The sequence below is a fragment of the Pristiophorus japonicus genome, chromosome 4, assembly GCF_044704955.1.
Source record: "Pristiophorus japonicus isolate sPriJap1 chromosome 4, sPriJap1.hap1, whole genome shotgun sequence".
Lineage (NCBI taxonomy): Eukaryota > Metazoa > Chordata > Chondrichthyes > Pristiophoridae > Pristiophorus > Pristiophorus japonicus.
The window spans coordinates 197,478,306-197,493,731 of record NC_091980.1 but is presented as its reverse complement, the minus strand read 5'-3'; the positions used below and the strand labels follow the sequence as shown (position 1 = coordinate 197,493,731).

Below are 15,426 nucleotides of genomic sequence, written 5' to 3'. Positions count from 1 at the left end.
TGGTCGAGCATGGTCAGTGCTTTGATACTGGGGATGTTGGCCTGATCAAGAACACTGACACTGGTGTGTCTATCCTCCCAGTGGATTTGCAGGATCTTGCGGCGACATCGTTGATAGTATTTCTCCAGCGATTTGAGGTATTTCCTGTATATGGTCCACGTCTCTGAGCCATATAGGAGGGCGGGTATCACTACAGCCCTGTAGACCATAAACTTGGTGCCAGATTTGAAGGCCTGGTCTTAATGCACTCTCTTCCTCAGGCGACCGAAGGCTGCGCTGGCACACTGGAGGTGCTATTGGACATCGTCGTCGATGACTGCCCTTGCTAATAGTAGGTGCCCGAGGTATGGAAAATGGTCCACGTTGTCCAAGGCCGCACCGTGAATTTTGATGATTGGGCGGCAGTGCTGTGTGGAGGGGTCAGGTTGGTGGAGGACCTTTGTCTTATAGATGTTTAGTGTAAGGCCCATGCTTTCATACGCCTTGGTGAAGATGTTGACGATGGCTTGGAGTTCGACCTCTGAAAGTGGGTGGGTCATTGAGCATATTTAAGGTGGAGATAGACAGATTTTTGAACGATAATTTAAAAGGGGAGGGCCACTGTGAACTCTGCATAGGGTTTAGTTAGGTCCACTAGGACACCAGAGAGGGTTTAGGCTGAGCCAGCGGCCTGGCACCCAAGATGGGGTGCCGGGCTGCCTGTTGGCAGCTCAGCTGAAGCCATGGGCTCCATTGTCGGGCCAACGTGCCAGTCAGCCGACAAATAAAATGACATCCACGGCAGTGCGCCTTCCCCTTTAAGGGCGGACGCGCCGCCTAGGCACACACAGCTTCCCGCCAGGGAACGCGGTCGGGGGCACCAACCGGCGGCCGATCTGCTCCCGCGGGGCAATTTCCCACACTGGACAGAAAGGGGGTTGTCACCAGCCGATGGGGGGGCTGCGTGCGCCCGACGTGCGGGAGCAACAACGGTGCAGTAGCGATTATCGCTGTACAACCCAGGTAGGGTCATTTAAAAAATAGTCCTTACTCCGCATCAACTAGGCGGAGAGTTCGTATTGACCTGAGGCCGTCTCTTTCAGGCTCTTAAAGGGGCAATTTCAGCCCCTATATCTTTAGTCATCCGAGGAGCTCCAGCTTTAAATGCACTTCCTTTCCCCTTATGGGAATGTGTCTACTCTATGGCCGAACTAACTTCTTTGTGCCCATTGTGCAATTACTGTTTTGCCTATCAATTTTTGATTTCAATCCATCTAGGCTAAATCTCATTTTAATTTACTGAAATTAGCCCTCCTCCAATTAAATATTTTTACACTCAATTGTTCCTTACTTTTCCATAACTACTCTAAATTTTATATTATACAAGATGGGCTGGATTTTCGAGGGGTTTGCGACCAGTTTAGCACCTAGCCAAAATGCCAAAACTATTTTTTTGTCGCAAAACAGGGCGCTCGGGCGGAACATTCGGCAGTGGTTTTGCAGCGGCGCTAAAACTTAGCACCCACCCAATATTTTTAGCATTTGGAAGACATAAATCGTCGTGCAACACTGTGCTAGTGCCCCGGACTGTAAGCATCGGCTCCACAAGAATTGTTGGACATTATCTGGACATTGCGTTTTAACATTTCTCACTGCAGAAAAGAGCTGGCAGCCCTGTTGTGGGAGGGGCCCAGGTATTTTTCCATGTTGTACATGAAAAATCCACATCTGATGGATGGGGGTGATCTGAGACATGTTACAATGGCTAGGAGAAGGCAACTCATCACAGGTAATGGGCAAAGATGGGGGGTCCATTGTTAAGCAATGTGAACTCATCAGAGAACCATTACCTGGATGAGATAACCCCGAGAGGCGGGAAAACAAAACAAAAGAAAGCCATTAAGCCCAGACCGGTTGGAAGTGAAAACCCATCCCCAGCCAGCGCTGGAATACACATGGGCCACTCAGACAAAAGCCTCGAAACTAGGAAAACTTTGTTGGGCCAGAAGAAGCTAACAAACAGGATCCTCGAAACAAGGAAAAACTTTATTTGGCCAGAAGAAGCAAACAGACTTTGGTTATAAAAGGCTGCCGTGTGGCCATCTCTCTCTCTCTCTTGCTCTTGCTTGCTTCATCTCTCCAAGGATCGAGCACTCCGTCTTGGACAGAGAGAAGAAACCTTCGATAGTACAGAAACAGAAGAATCATATTTTCACCAGGAGAAGCAGCGAGCATCATCCCTGCCCACGCATCTTTAAGATCACAGCCACTGTGTGAGGAGGTGTCGTGTGTTCCCCCAACCAAGCCTTAGAAGGGTTTTAGTGGGGAGGTTTTGCTGCAGGGACTATAGGCGTATGCCCAGCCGATCATTACAGATTCAGGGGTACACTGTGGATCCGAGCAGAGGATTTAGACATTGGGTACTTCGCGATAGGGGCGGTTTAGACATCGCAGGGTATTGGATTGTACCACATCGTCACTGTGTTTACTTGTAGTTTTGCTGTGTTGAGGTAGATTTAATAAAGCATTGGCGGTTGAGACTGAGGTATCTGTCCGTGACTCATTCATCTATTCAGTACAGTAATCCCTCCCAGGTCTAGAACTATGGGGGTGCGTCGAAAATACCTAAGGGAAACCACTTACAGGGCGGAACTTTTGAACATCATGATATGTTGTTAAATTTTCTGTTCTGACCAAACTTTTTCTTGTGTTGACGTATGGATGACTCTGTCAAACAGAGGGTCTAGTAAGGAGGAGGAACTGAGGGAAATCCTTATTAGTCGGAAAATTGTGTTGGGGAAATTGATGGGATTGAAGGCTGATAAATCCCCAGGGCCTGATGGACTGCATCCCAGAGTACTTAAGGAGGTGGCCTTGGAAATAGCGGATGCATTGACAGTCATTTTTCAACATTCCATAGACTCTGGATCAGTTCCTATCGAGTGGAGGGTAGCCAATGTAACCCCACTTTTTAAAAAGGGGGGGGAAGAGAGAAAACAGGGAATTATAGACCGGTCAGCCTGACATCGGTAGTGGGTAAAATGATGGAATCAATTATTAAGGATGTCATAGCAGCGCATTTGCAAAGAGGTGACATGATAGGTCCAAGTCAGCATGGATTTGTGAAAGGGAAATCATGCTTGACAAATCTTCTGGAATTTTTTGAGGATGTTTCCAGTAGAGTGGACAAGGGAGAACCAGTTGATGTGGTGTATTTGGACTTTCAGAAGGCTTTCGACAAGGTCCCACACAAGAGATTAATGTGCAAAGTTAAAGCACATGGGATTTGGGGTAGTGTGCTGACGTGGATTGAGAACTGGTTGTCAGACAGGAAGCAAGGAGTAGGAATAAATGGGTACTTTTCAGAATGGCAGGCAGTGACTAGTAGCGTACCGCAAGGTTCTGTGCTGGGGCCCCAGCTGTTTACATTGTACATTAATGATTTAGACGAGGGGATTAAATGTAGTATCTCCAAATTTGCGGATGACACTAAGTTGGGTGGCAGTGTGAGCTGCGAGGAGGATGCTATGAGGCTGCAGAGTGACTTGGATAGGTTAGGTGAGTGGGCAAATGCATGGCAGATGAAGTATAATGTGGATAAATGTGAGGTTATCCACTTTGGTGGTAAAAACAGAGAGACAGACTATTATCTGAATGGTGACAGATTAGGTGCAACGAGACCTGGGTGTCATGGTACATCAGTCATTGAAGGTTGGCATACAGGTTCAGCAGGCGGTTAAGAAAGCAAATGGCATGTTGGCCTTCATAGCGAGGGGATTTGAGTACAGGGGCAGGGAGGTGTTACTACAGTTGTACAGGGCCTTGGTGAGGTCATACCTGGAGTATTGTGTACAGTTTTGGTCTCCTAACTTGAGGAAGAACATTCTTGCTATTGAGGGAGTGCAGCAAAGGTTCACCAGACTGATTCCCGGGAGGGCGTGACTGACATATCAAGAAAGACTGGATCAACTGGACTTGTATTCACTGGAGTTCAGAAGAATGAGAGGGGATCTCATAGAAACGTGTAAAATTCTGATGGGTTTAGACAGGTTAGATGCAGGAAGAATGTTCCCAATGTTGGGGAAGTCCAGAACCAGGGGTCACAGTCTAAGGATAATGGGTAAGCCATTTAGGACCGAGATGAGGAGAAACTTCTTCACCCAGAGAGTGGTGAACCTGTGGAATTCTCTACCACAGGAAGTTGTTGAGGCCAATTCACTAAATATATTCAAAAAGGAGTTAGATGTAGTCCTTACTACTAGGGGGATCAAGGAGTATGGCGAGGAAGCAGGAATGGGGTATTGAAGTTGCATGTTCAGCCATGAATTCATTGAATGGCGGTGCAGGCTCGAAGAGCCGAATGGCCTACTCCTGCACCTATTTTCTATGTTTCTATGTTGCTCCATTCATCGGCATAACTGGGCTATTTTCTTCTCTTCAAAGCCAATTATAATGGCTCATCACTGTCCTGGCTGAGATCAGCAAACTTCACACAGGCAAGTGGGTTAAACCAGTGACCTTTATAATCTGCAGATCAATTTTTAATGTTCCATTTTTTTCATGTAGTGTAAGTGAGTGGAGGGTAGGGAAAGGGACGGACAGGTGCAACCTGTTCTGACTAATCATTTATACATGTGGAATTTCTAGAAGGTTCACTAAACCATCTGTCATTGTCTTGGAACATAAGCCAATTATATAGTGGCCATTGCTGTCAAAGGATTGGGAGAAGGCGGCTGTGCTTTTCATAGGGAAGTGTTGTAAAGGACTTTTGAAAAGATGGGGACTATACTATGTCAGCCATTATTCCTGGCTGCTATATTTATACGATGTCAAGCTGCAAGGCTTATTGATGATCATATTGAACGTTATCGAAGAGGTCGTAGACGTATGGGAAGGAGGCCTTACCCCCCATGGGTTTACAGGGAACAGTGCTCATACCTGCAGCTCTCTGAGGCACAGTGCATTGGAAGGCTGCACTTCTGAAAAGAAATGCTGACAGAGATATGCCAGCTCATAAAGGCAGACCTACAGCCTACCAACCAATGGCAACAGAACTACACTGCCCGTCGAGGTGAAGGTGACTGTGGCACTTGCCTTCTATGCCTCCGGCTTCTTTCAAGCATCAGCGGGGGACATATGCTCCATCTCACAGCACGCTACATGTTGCAGCAATCGCCAGGTGACTACTGCACTGCACGCACACAGGATAGACTTCATAAACTTCCCAATGACCAAGGAGGCCCAGAATGAGAGGGCTGTAGGTTTTGGATGATTTCCAGGATTCCCAAGGTTACGGGTGCCATTGACTGTACACATATCACCCTTCGAGCAACTTTACACAATCAAGAGTTTTACCGAAACTGAAAAGGGATTCCATTCCATGAACATTCAGATCGTCTGCGACCATACTCAGAACATCATGGCAGTCAATGTCCAATATCCAGGGAGCATCCATGATGCTTTCTTCTTGAGTGAGAGCAATGTCTCAGGCCTGTTACAGCGTCAACTACAAGACAAGGGCTGGATGCTCAGGGACAAAGGTTACAGCCTCGCCACCTGGCTCATGACCCCCCTCATGAACCCTCAGACCGAAGCCAAGTATCGCTATAATGAGAGCCATGCAGCCACACACAACATCATTGAACGGACAATTGGAGTGCTCAAGCAGTGCTTCCAATGCCTGGACCACTCTGGAGGCTGCCTGCAATACTGAGTTCATTGTGGTGTGCTGCAAATTGGCCATCATGAGAGGACAGGAATTGCCAATGGGGATTGCAGAACCACCTGAGGAGAAGGGGGGTGGGGAGAGAGGGGGTGGGGGGGGGAGGAAGAGGAGCCTGGCGAGGAACCCATGTCACCACCACCCACACCACAACCACAGGGGAGGCATCGTGGAAAGCCTTACATCAGCAACTGATAATTGAAAGCTTTGCTTGAAGAGTGAACGGTATGTTTGACCATTGCCTGGCCACTCTATCCCACCATGTTGACTGTTCCCCTCTTATTCTGCAAATGAGACACTACATGGGAATGGTTAAGGTAATGAACAGATTTTCTCAAAAATGTAAACTTTTTGAACTTTGTAAATGTTGAAACAAACTTTAATAAACATTGACAACTTTTATAACTTAACATTAACATAATTTGAAAACTTTTAAAACTTTAATAAAATAACAAGACCACCACAACAACCCCTACCCCAACGTCTTTTAGCACCCCCTTACCCCTAGCCCCCTCCCTCGCCTGCTGCCCCTACCCAAAGTGCCACCAGTTCGTGCAGCAAGGCGGCCAAAGTCCTTCTGTATTGGGAGGGTGGAAAAAGAGACCTTGGAGACGCCATGTGGGGATCAGTGGAGAAGCTTGGGGTATAGAAGGCCCGGCTTCTGACTGGCGAGCCTCTTGCTCGGCGTCACCAGTCACAGGTGGTGTGGGTCTGGATGTAACACTGGGGACTCCAATGTCACTGGTGGAGGCCATCAGTAGCGCATGGGCATTGACAGCCTCGCAGGTTTCGCGGCTCGCACCGACAATCTGCGACTCTACCTCCGTGATGGTCACAGTGAGTGTCGCGATGCTCGCGAGAATCCTACCCAGGACCTCGAGGAGCTGTCGGGTGAGCTGGATGCTCTCCCTGGACAGTGACATCATGTCCAGTTGGATGCCTGCCTGTCTGTCACCAGACCGACTTTGGCGACTCACCCTCCATAGAGACGGTATACGGGATTCAACCCCAGAACTGCATTGCTGCATGCCACTAGTAGTCCCAGGAGCCTCGGATGTATCAAAGCCCGAGAATATTTGGACCTCCTCAGAAGACATGTTTCCCGGTGCCAAAAGAAGTGTGGAGTGCATCTGCCCCCACCCCTGCCCCGCAGTCGGCTCATCACTAGTGTCTTCCTCTTGCTCCTCCTTCTCCCCCACATGATGCCCTGATGTGGAGGGTTCATCAGAGGCAAGCAGCGCCTGTGACTCTTCATCTGCAAGTAGAAAGCAACAAACCAGTGGTTAGCAGCAAGGGAGGGGACAGGGTGACATGAGGAAGGTCACATAACACAGGCTCATGTGAAAGACTGCCATGACTCCATTATAAGTAGTCCAGAGACACTGCCTGACATTGCCCCAACCCTGCTCCACAGACACTGCATCACATTGCCCCTACCCTACTCCACATTGTCCCAACTCAGCCCAGGAAGTGTGCAGAACTTACTGTAACTTTCCAGTCGGGGGTCAGCACCCCCACAGGCAGTTGCCCGACCGTTAATGCCAATGAGGCCAGCCAAACACTCCTCCACATGCGTGAGTGGCAGGGTGTGAGCCTGACCACCGCCTGTGCACAGCTGTTCACAGCGGTTATGCAACTTCCTTGCCTGTTAAGATGAAAATGGGAATGATTACCAGAGGGTCCATCTGCTCTTGTGGCATACACAGATAGCCACCAAAAAACTTATACCATACTGTGTGAATATAATACAGTCCTCTGTTTAATTGCCTTGGAAGTTACACGTGGTTCATCAGAAGGACATTGAAGTGCAGAAACATCTCGAGATCTCAGAAAGCAATTTTAATAATGTGTAAAGATCATTCATGGCAAATAGGGTCGCAAACTAAGCTTACATATGTGTCATGCATTTTAGGAGGCAACCGACAGAGAGCTGAGACCCAACAACAGCATCAGAACAAATAGTGTGTCAGATTTATAATTTCAATAATGAAGGAGTACATGAATGAAAATGGTACTCACTCTGACGACCCTCCTGAGATTGTAAAATTTTTTTGACACTGGTCCGGCGTTCTAGCAACAGTGCCGGAGGCAGAGACCTCCTCTGCGATCTCCTCCCACATTTTTCTGAAGATTGCTGGGAGGGGTCTATTTGCACCCCTCCCATGTAAATCGTCCCATCTGCCCTCCACAGCAGCAACTAGTGCCTCGTTTGCTTCATTCAAAAAACTTCCTCACCCTCTGTCAATCTTCTTCCATGCTGCTGTGCTCCTCCATGCTCAAAATCAAAAGTCAAATGGCTGATTCAGCCTCGGGTGTTCTGTGCATGAGCATGGGCACTCCCTGCCTGCATTACGTTTGCGATCGGACAGCTGACCAGAAGCGCGGGAAGAAGAATTTTTTTTTCTCGCACATGCGCAGAAGGGCCGATATTATTTCGACATCGGAACTTTCGGCTCCGGCGCACAAAATCTGTCTAGCACTAATGCTAACGCTCATCACTGTTTGCCGAAAGTTGCGCGTTCTGGAGCCAACGCTAACCCGCCGCCAAAAAAAGATTCCGCCACGAGTTGCGCTCGAAAACGGGCGAAATCGCAAAAACCTGAAAATACAGCCCAATAGCTGCAAACTGCTAGATTATAAATGAGGTTCTTATAGAATATTATCATTATCTGAACACAATATTTCTTGTAACAACACTCAACAATAATAACTTGTATTTATATATTGACTCTGAGCTGGAATCATGTGTGCATCAGTGCAACACTTGCATGCAGCTCAGCAAAGCACCAGCGGAATCGCCGCTGAGTCTGTGGTCGTGGCCATCCAAACCATGGTCCAGGATTCACATAGACTTTGCAGGTCCCTTCCTACGGAAGATGTTTTCAGTTGTGGTGGATGCATATTTGAAGTGGATAGAGTGTATAATCATGTCATCCAGCACATCCACAGCTACCATTGAGAACTCAGTGTCATGTTCGCGACACATGATCTGCCTGACATCATTGTTAGCGACAACGGATCGTGCTTCACCAGTCAGGAGTTTCAAGAGTTCATGAAACTCAATGGTATCAAACATGTAAGGTCAGCACCATTCAAACCTGTATCCAATGGGCAAGCAGAATGTGCTGCCCAAATCATAAAGCAGAGTATGAAGCGAGTAACCCAAGGGTCACTGCAGACCCGCCTGTCAGGCATATTGCTGAGTTACAGGACAAGACCACACACACTTACCGATGTCTCGCCTGCTGAACTAATGATAAAGAGAGGTCTTAAGGCCAAGCTATCTCTTATATACCCTGATTTGAATAATCATGTTGAATATAGAAGACAAAGTCAGCAAGGGTATCACAATCGCGCAGCTGTGTCACGCGATATTTTTGTAAATTATCCTGTATATGTTCTGAATTATGGTCAAGGTCCCAAGTGGATCACTGGTACTGTCATGGCAAAGGAGGGCAACAGAGTATTTATTGTCAAGCTCAAAAATGGGCAAAAATGCAGGAAACATATGAATCAGACAAAGCTGTGGCACACACACGAACTGGAACAGTCGGAGGAAGAGACAATCGACGACCAACCAACCTACCCCCAGTCATCAAAGGACTCAGTGGTCATCAGTGAATCGGGACTCAATCACTGACATGTTCAATGAAAATTGACTTTCAATCCCTGACATGGCCATTGCCACTCCCACCAGGTCAGCCACCCAGCCACCAGTCACAACAGACTATGAACACTCACCCAAGGCTGGAGTTGAACTGAGACAGTCAACCCGGGAGCGTAAAACAACGGACCGTCTCAATTTCTAAAAGACTGTTAATATCTCAGAGGGGGGTATTGTCATGTATGTACTTTTGGGATCACTAGCCACTAGATGGTGTCACTGTTGGAGGCCTTTGGACTGCACGCATGTGTGTGCAGCCCAAGTATAAAAGGCCAGCCATTTTGTATATTAGTCACTTTGGGCCTTAATAAAGCAGAGCCAAGGTCATACCTCTTAGAGTTAAACAGTACTCAGTCTAACAGCTATTGCATACACAACAGTAACAAAGGTATGGATGAGGGTTTCAACAGCAGATGAGCTGAGGCAAGGGCAAGGGCAGAGACGAGCGATGTTACGGAAGTGGAAATAGGCGGTCTTAGTTATGCTGCGGATGTGTGGTCAAAAGCTCATTTCATGGTCAAATATGTCACCAAGGTTGGGAACAGTCTGGTTTAGCCTCAGACAGAAGTTGGGGAGAGAGATGTTGCCAGTGGATAGGGAACGGAGTTTGTGGTGGGGACCAAAAACAATGCCTTTGTCTTCCCAATATTTAATTGGAGAAAATTTCTGCTCACCCGAACTGGATGTTGGACAAGAAGCCTGACAATTTAGAGACCATGGAGGGGGTCAAGAGAAGTGGTAGTGATATAGGGCCCAAGTTTCCACATGATTTGCGCCTGATTTTTAGGAGCAACTGGTGGAGAACGGACTATCTTAGAAATCGCAATTCTCCACATTTTTTTTTCTGCAGTTCTAGGCAGGTAGAACAGTTCCACTTTGGAACAGAATTTTTTCTTCAAAAGGGGGCGTGTCCGGCCACTGACGCCTGATTTCAAAGTTTCCACAGTGAAAACGTACTCCAAACTAAGTTAGAATGGAGCAAGTGAAGATTTTTGTAGAACTGAAAAAACCTGTTCTACACATTAAAAAATCAGGCGCAGGTTACAAATTAGGCGTCCAGAACGAGGTTGGGGGGTAGGGGGGGGAGGGAAGTCATTAAATTCTATAATGAATCCTTATTTATACTTCTACAAATATTGTACAAATAAATCCAATCTGAATAAACATTTATAAGCAAAGAAAAGATTAAATAAACCATCTTCCTACCTGTGTGAAAGGCAGCGGTTTGCCGTCAGGACCGAAGGCTGAACGGGCCAGGCCCGAGACTTCGGGCAGGGCCCGTCCCCAGCACCAGATTTACAGGTAGGTGGCATTGGGTCAGGTCGGGGAGGGAGGTTCGGTTCGGGTCGGTGGGGGGGGGGGGGGAGGGAGAGGGGGAGAGGGAGAGGGAGGGAGAGGGGGAGAGGGAGAGGGAGGAAGGAGGAAGAGAGGGAGGGAGGGAGGGAGGGAGACAGAGGTCAGGTCAGGGAGGGGGAGGTCAGGTCAGGTCAGGGGAGGTCGGGGAGGGGGAGGTCAGGTCGGGGAGGGGGAGGTCAGGTCGGATCCAGTCCGGGAGCGGCAGTCCGGTCGGGTCGGGTCCAGTCGGGGGGGAGCGGGAGCAGGAGCGGCAGTCAGGTCGGGTCGGGTCCGGTCCAGTCGGGGGGAAGCGGGAGCGGGAGCGGCAGTCGGGTCGGGTCAGGTCCAGTCGGGGGGAAGCGGGAGCGGGAGCGGCAGTCGGGTCAGGTCCAGTCGGGGGGAAGCGGGAGCGGGAGCGGCAGTCGGGTCAGGTCCAGTCGGGGGGAAGCGGGAGCGGGAGCAGGAGCGGCAGTCGGGTCGGGTCGGGTCCAGTTGGGGGGGAGCGGGAGCGGTAGTCGGGTCCGGTCCGGTCCGGGGGGGGGGGGGGAGCGGGTGTCGGGTCTGGTCCAGGGGGGGGTGAGAAACGTTGTCGAGTCGGGTCGGGAGGAAGCAGGAGCTGGGCGTGGGAGGAGCCTTATTCACGCAGCCCCAGTGAGGCCATTCGGCCAGGGCTAGGGGCTGCGTGCTTCGGGCCCCTCCCACACAATTTCGGGCACCTGGAGCTACTGCACTTGCGTGCCCACTGTAGCGCGCATGTGCAGAGGTCCCGGCACTGTTTTCAGCGCAGGGACCTGGCTCCGCCCCCCTACAGCTCCTGCTGCACTGCGCCGAGGGCCAGAGGACCTGCAGGGAGGTGGAGAATATGGAGGGTTTTTTTAGGCGCACTTTGTGGCGCGAAAAATGGGCGTCCAGGTCGGGACTGCGCCGTTCTAGGTGCGTGTGGAAACTTGGGCCCATAGAGCTGGGTGCCATCAGCGTACATGTGAAAACTGACGCTGTGTTTTCAGATGATGTCGCTAAAGGGCAACAGGTAGATGAGAAGTAGGTGGGGGACAAGGATAGATCCTTGAGGGATACCAGAAGTAATGGAACAGGAAGAGAAGCCGTTGCAGATGATTCTCTGGCTATGATTAGATAGTTAAGAATAGAACCAGGTGAATGCAGTCCCACCCAACTGGACGATGGCAAAGAGGCTTTGAAAAATCTTGTACGCAGCAGACAACTTCTCAGAAAATTGTCTGTAATTTATCATCCATTATGCACATGCAATCTTTCGATAAGCCACTGCTACATGCAAGACCTTTCTGGCTATGTGAAGCATGAGAAAATCTCATCCAATGTGCCACTGTTACAATAAATGAAGGTTTACAACCTATATATCAGTTGGCATGGAAATCTTGTACCACTACATATAGACATCTTAAAACATTCTCCTCTTGTTTTGATTATGTTAAACAACAGGATGCTCAGATATCAATGAGCATCCAAAAGCACTTTGCAGCAATGCAAATGTGAAAACAGAATGCAAGACTGACTACGTAAATAAGCAACACAAATAATTTTTGCCTAAATATCTAACTGTCCCATTTAGGGAGCTAGATATTTGTACGATTAAACATGAAAATTATGACATATTTTTGTTCTGATTCTGAGCAATCTGAATATAATCTTTATTGTAAATATCAGGTATTGAAACTACGTCCATGGTCCCCTAAATAATGCCAAAGTAATTTGATATTCAAATGATTATCACAATGTTCCTAATTTATAAAACATCCTTAAAACTTAGTCCTCAAAAATTAATCTTTAAAAGTAATAAACAATAATTATAAATCATGACTTACATTAACCTCCATGTAACCACGTGATTGAGCATTTGCATCAATTTCTTCTCCATCCAAAATAAATACCTTGAGGTCCAAGGATTTGGGCCTGATGTTTACTGAAATTCTTTTAACAGATGATTCATTTTCTGACAGATCAGTACCTTCCTGCAGTAAAAAAGTCTTCTCTGAAAAAAATGTTTAAAGTTTTTAAATAAAATCCATTGGAAACCTGAATATTTGCAATTTTTTACCTCATTCATCTGTTGGAATTCTTTCAGAAGCTAACAAAATTAGTCATGAGGCAATCCAATGGATAGAATTTACTTGAATTTTAAGCTGCAATAGGAAGGTGTGTCAATAACTGAACAAACCCTCTGCCCTCTGAAACAGGAGATGTAAAATTTACGAGTACTATAACATATCAGCATTTCACAATACTTATATTTCATCCAGATACAATTCCATCTAATAAGTTTCATATACACAGCCTCTAGGTTGTGTCTTCAGCAGAGCATAATGTTGAAAATATTCCATCAACAACCAGTTCATTGGCTAATCTTCTAAAGGCTTTCAAGTCTTCAGCAAAATATATGCTTATGCATAGCTTAAGTATGTTTCAGAAGTAACACGGCAAAATATTTCTAATTTTGCTTTTGCACGATTGAAAAATGATTTAAAAAAGAGTAACAGCATTACCTGGCTACAATAAAAGAACAAGCTATGCTTATACTATCCCCAAAGATCTGATGATTATGTAGAATGTTTGCAAAATTGTGGCAAAATAATGTAATAGGTTGGGCCACACCTATTCCTTGCCATCAAAAAAGTGATTATAATTGAGGTTAGCCACTCGTAAGTACTCTGCATACATTGGAAGAGAATTTAGACGGGGAGGTTCTCGCGATCTACTCATGTAATTAGCTGAAGATTGGTGGAAACCCCAGAGAAATGGCAGTTTATGATGTTTCTCCAGGATTTCCACCGATCTTCGACTGATGTCATGGCAGGAGATGGGAGGACCCCAGTTGAATTTCCAGGTACATGGCTATAGCAATTGCCCGAGCTTCATTAATTAATTCTGATGAAAAAAAACTGTAGCAATTCTAACTCAATAGATTTGATAAATAGGTATATTACCAAAGTTTCATTGACATAGAAAAATATTGGTGAATTTATTGGTAGTTGTCAATTTGTTTAAGGTTGTATCATTGATTTTTTGAGTATTCAGTATTCAATAAACTCAAATCCTACTCGTCAGTGGGCAGCTAGTTCTGTTTTTATTTTTATTATTGCTCTCAGAGGGAACTGAATTTGGATTAAGGTGAAATTTGATGATAATCGTTGCTCCATATGTTCCCTTCCTGTCTGTAATATACAACAGTTTATTGATTTATATAAAATCTCATCTCACATGCTGCATTGAAAATCTGCAAATAGACAAGACACAGTGCCAAGAAATATCAAATAGTAGCTCAGGTATCAAGCTAGTGCGAGTGGGGAGCCTACTTATTTTTTTTCCAAAGCGCTTATTATAAGAACATAAGAAATAGGAGCAGGAGTAGGCCATTAATAAGATCATGGCTGATCCGATCTTGGGCTCAACTCCAATTCCCTGCCTGCTCCCCATAAACCTTCACTCCCTTATCACACAAAAATCTGTCCATCTCCACCTTAAATATATTCAATGACACAGCCTCCTCTCAAGCCAGAGAGCTGTGGAGGCTGGGTCATTGAATATATTTAAGGCAGAGATAGACAGATTTTTGAGTGATAAGGGAGTAAAGGTTTATGGGAAACAGGCAGGGAAATGGAGCTGAGCCCATGATCAGATCAGCCATGATCTTATTGAATGGCAGAGCAGGCTCAAGGGGCCATTTGGCCTTCTCCTGCCCCTATTTCTTATGTTCTTATGTTCTCCACAGCTCTCTGAGGCAGAGAATTCCACAGATTTACAACCCTCAGAGAAGAGTGACTCCTTATTTTGAAACTAGATTTCCCCATGAGGGCAAACATCCTCTCTGCATCTACCTTGTTGAGCCCCCTCAGAATCTTGTATGTTTCAATAAGGTCACTTCTCATTCTTCTAAATTTCAATGAGTTTAGGCCCAACCTACTCAACTTATCTTCATAAGTCAATCCATTCATCTCAGGAATCAACCTAGTGAACCTTCTCTGAACTGTCTCCAATGAAAGTACATCCCTCCTTAAAAAAGGAGACCTAGACCGTACACGGTACTCTAGGTGTAGCCTCAATGATACTCTGTACAGTTGTAGCAGGACTTCTCTGATTTTATACTTCATCTCCTTTGCAATAAAGGCCAACATTCTATTTGCCTTCCTGATTACTTCCTGTTCCTGCATATTAACTTTTTGTGTTTCATGCACAAGGACCCCCAGGTCCCTCTGTACTGCAGCATTTTGTAATTTCTCTCCATTTAAATAATAATTTGCTTTTTTATTTTTCCTGCCAAAGTGGATAACCTCACACTTTCCCACATTATACTCCAGCTGCCAAATGTTTGCCCACTCATTTAGCTGTCTATATCCCTTTGTAGATTTTTAATGTCTTCCTCACAAATTGCTTTCCCACCCATCTTTGTATCATCAGCAAACTTGGCTACATTACACTCGGTCCCTTCATTCAAGTCATTAATATAGATTGTAAATAGTTGAGGCCCCAGCACCGATCCCTGTGGCACCCCACTAGTTACTGTTTGCCAACTGGAAAATGACCCATTTATCCCAACTCTCTGCTTTCTGTTAGCTAGCCAATCCGCTATCCATGCTAATATATTAACCCCAACCATGTGAATTTTTTCTTGTGTAGCACCCTATCGGATGCCTTCTGGAAATCCAAATACACCATATCCACTGGTTCCCCCTTATCCACCCTGCTCGTT

At 46.5% G+C, this 15,426-nt stretch overlaps 1 protein-coding gene across 1 annotated transcript in view; it reads right to left on the bottom strand.

The window, feature by feature from the left end:
* Nucleotides 1-15,426, bottom strand: part of LOC139262282 (formin-1-like) — a 654,821-nt gene that overhangs the window by 626,441 nt on the left and 12,954 nt on the right. Inside the window, exon 2 of the mRNA XM_070877435.1 lies at nt 12,545-12,711. Within this exon, the coding sequence (XP_070733536.1) occupies nt 12,545-12,711 (167 nt within the window). The remainder of the gene's footprint in view (nt 1-12,544; nt 12,712-15,426) is intronic.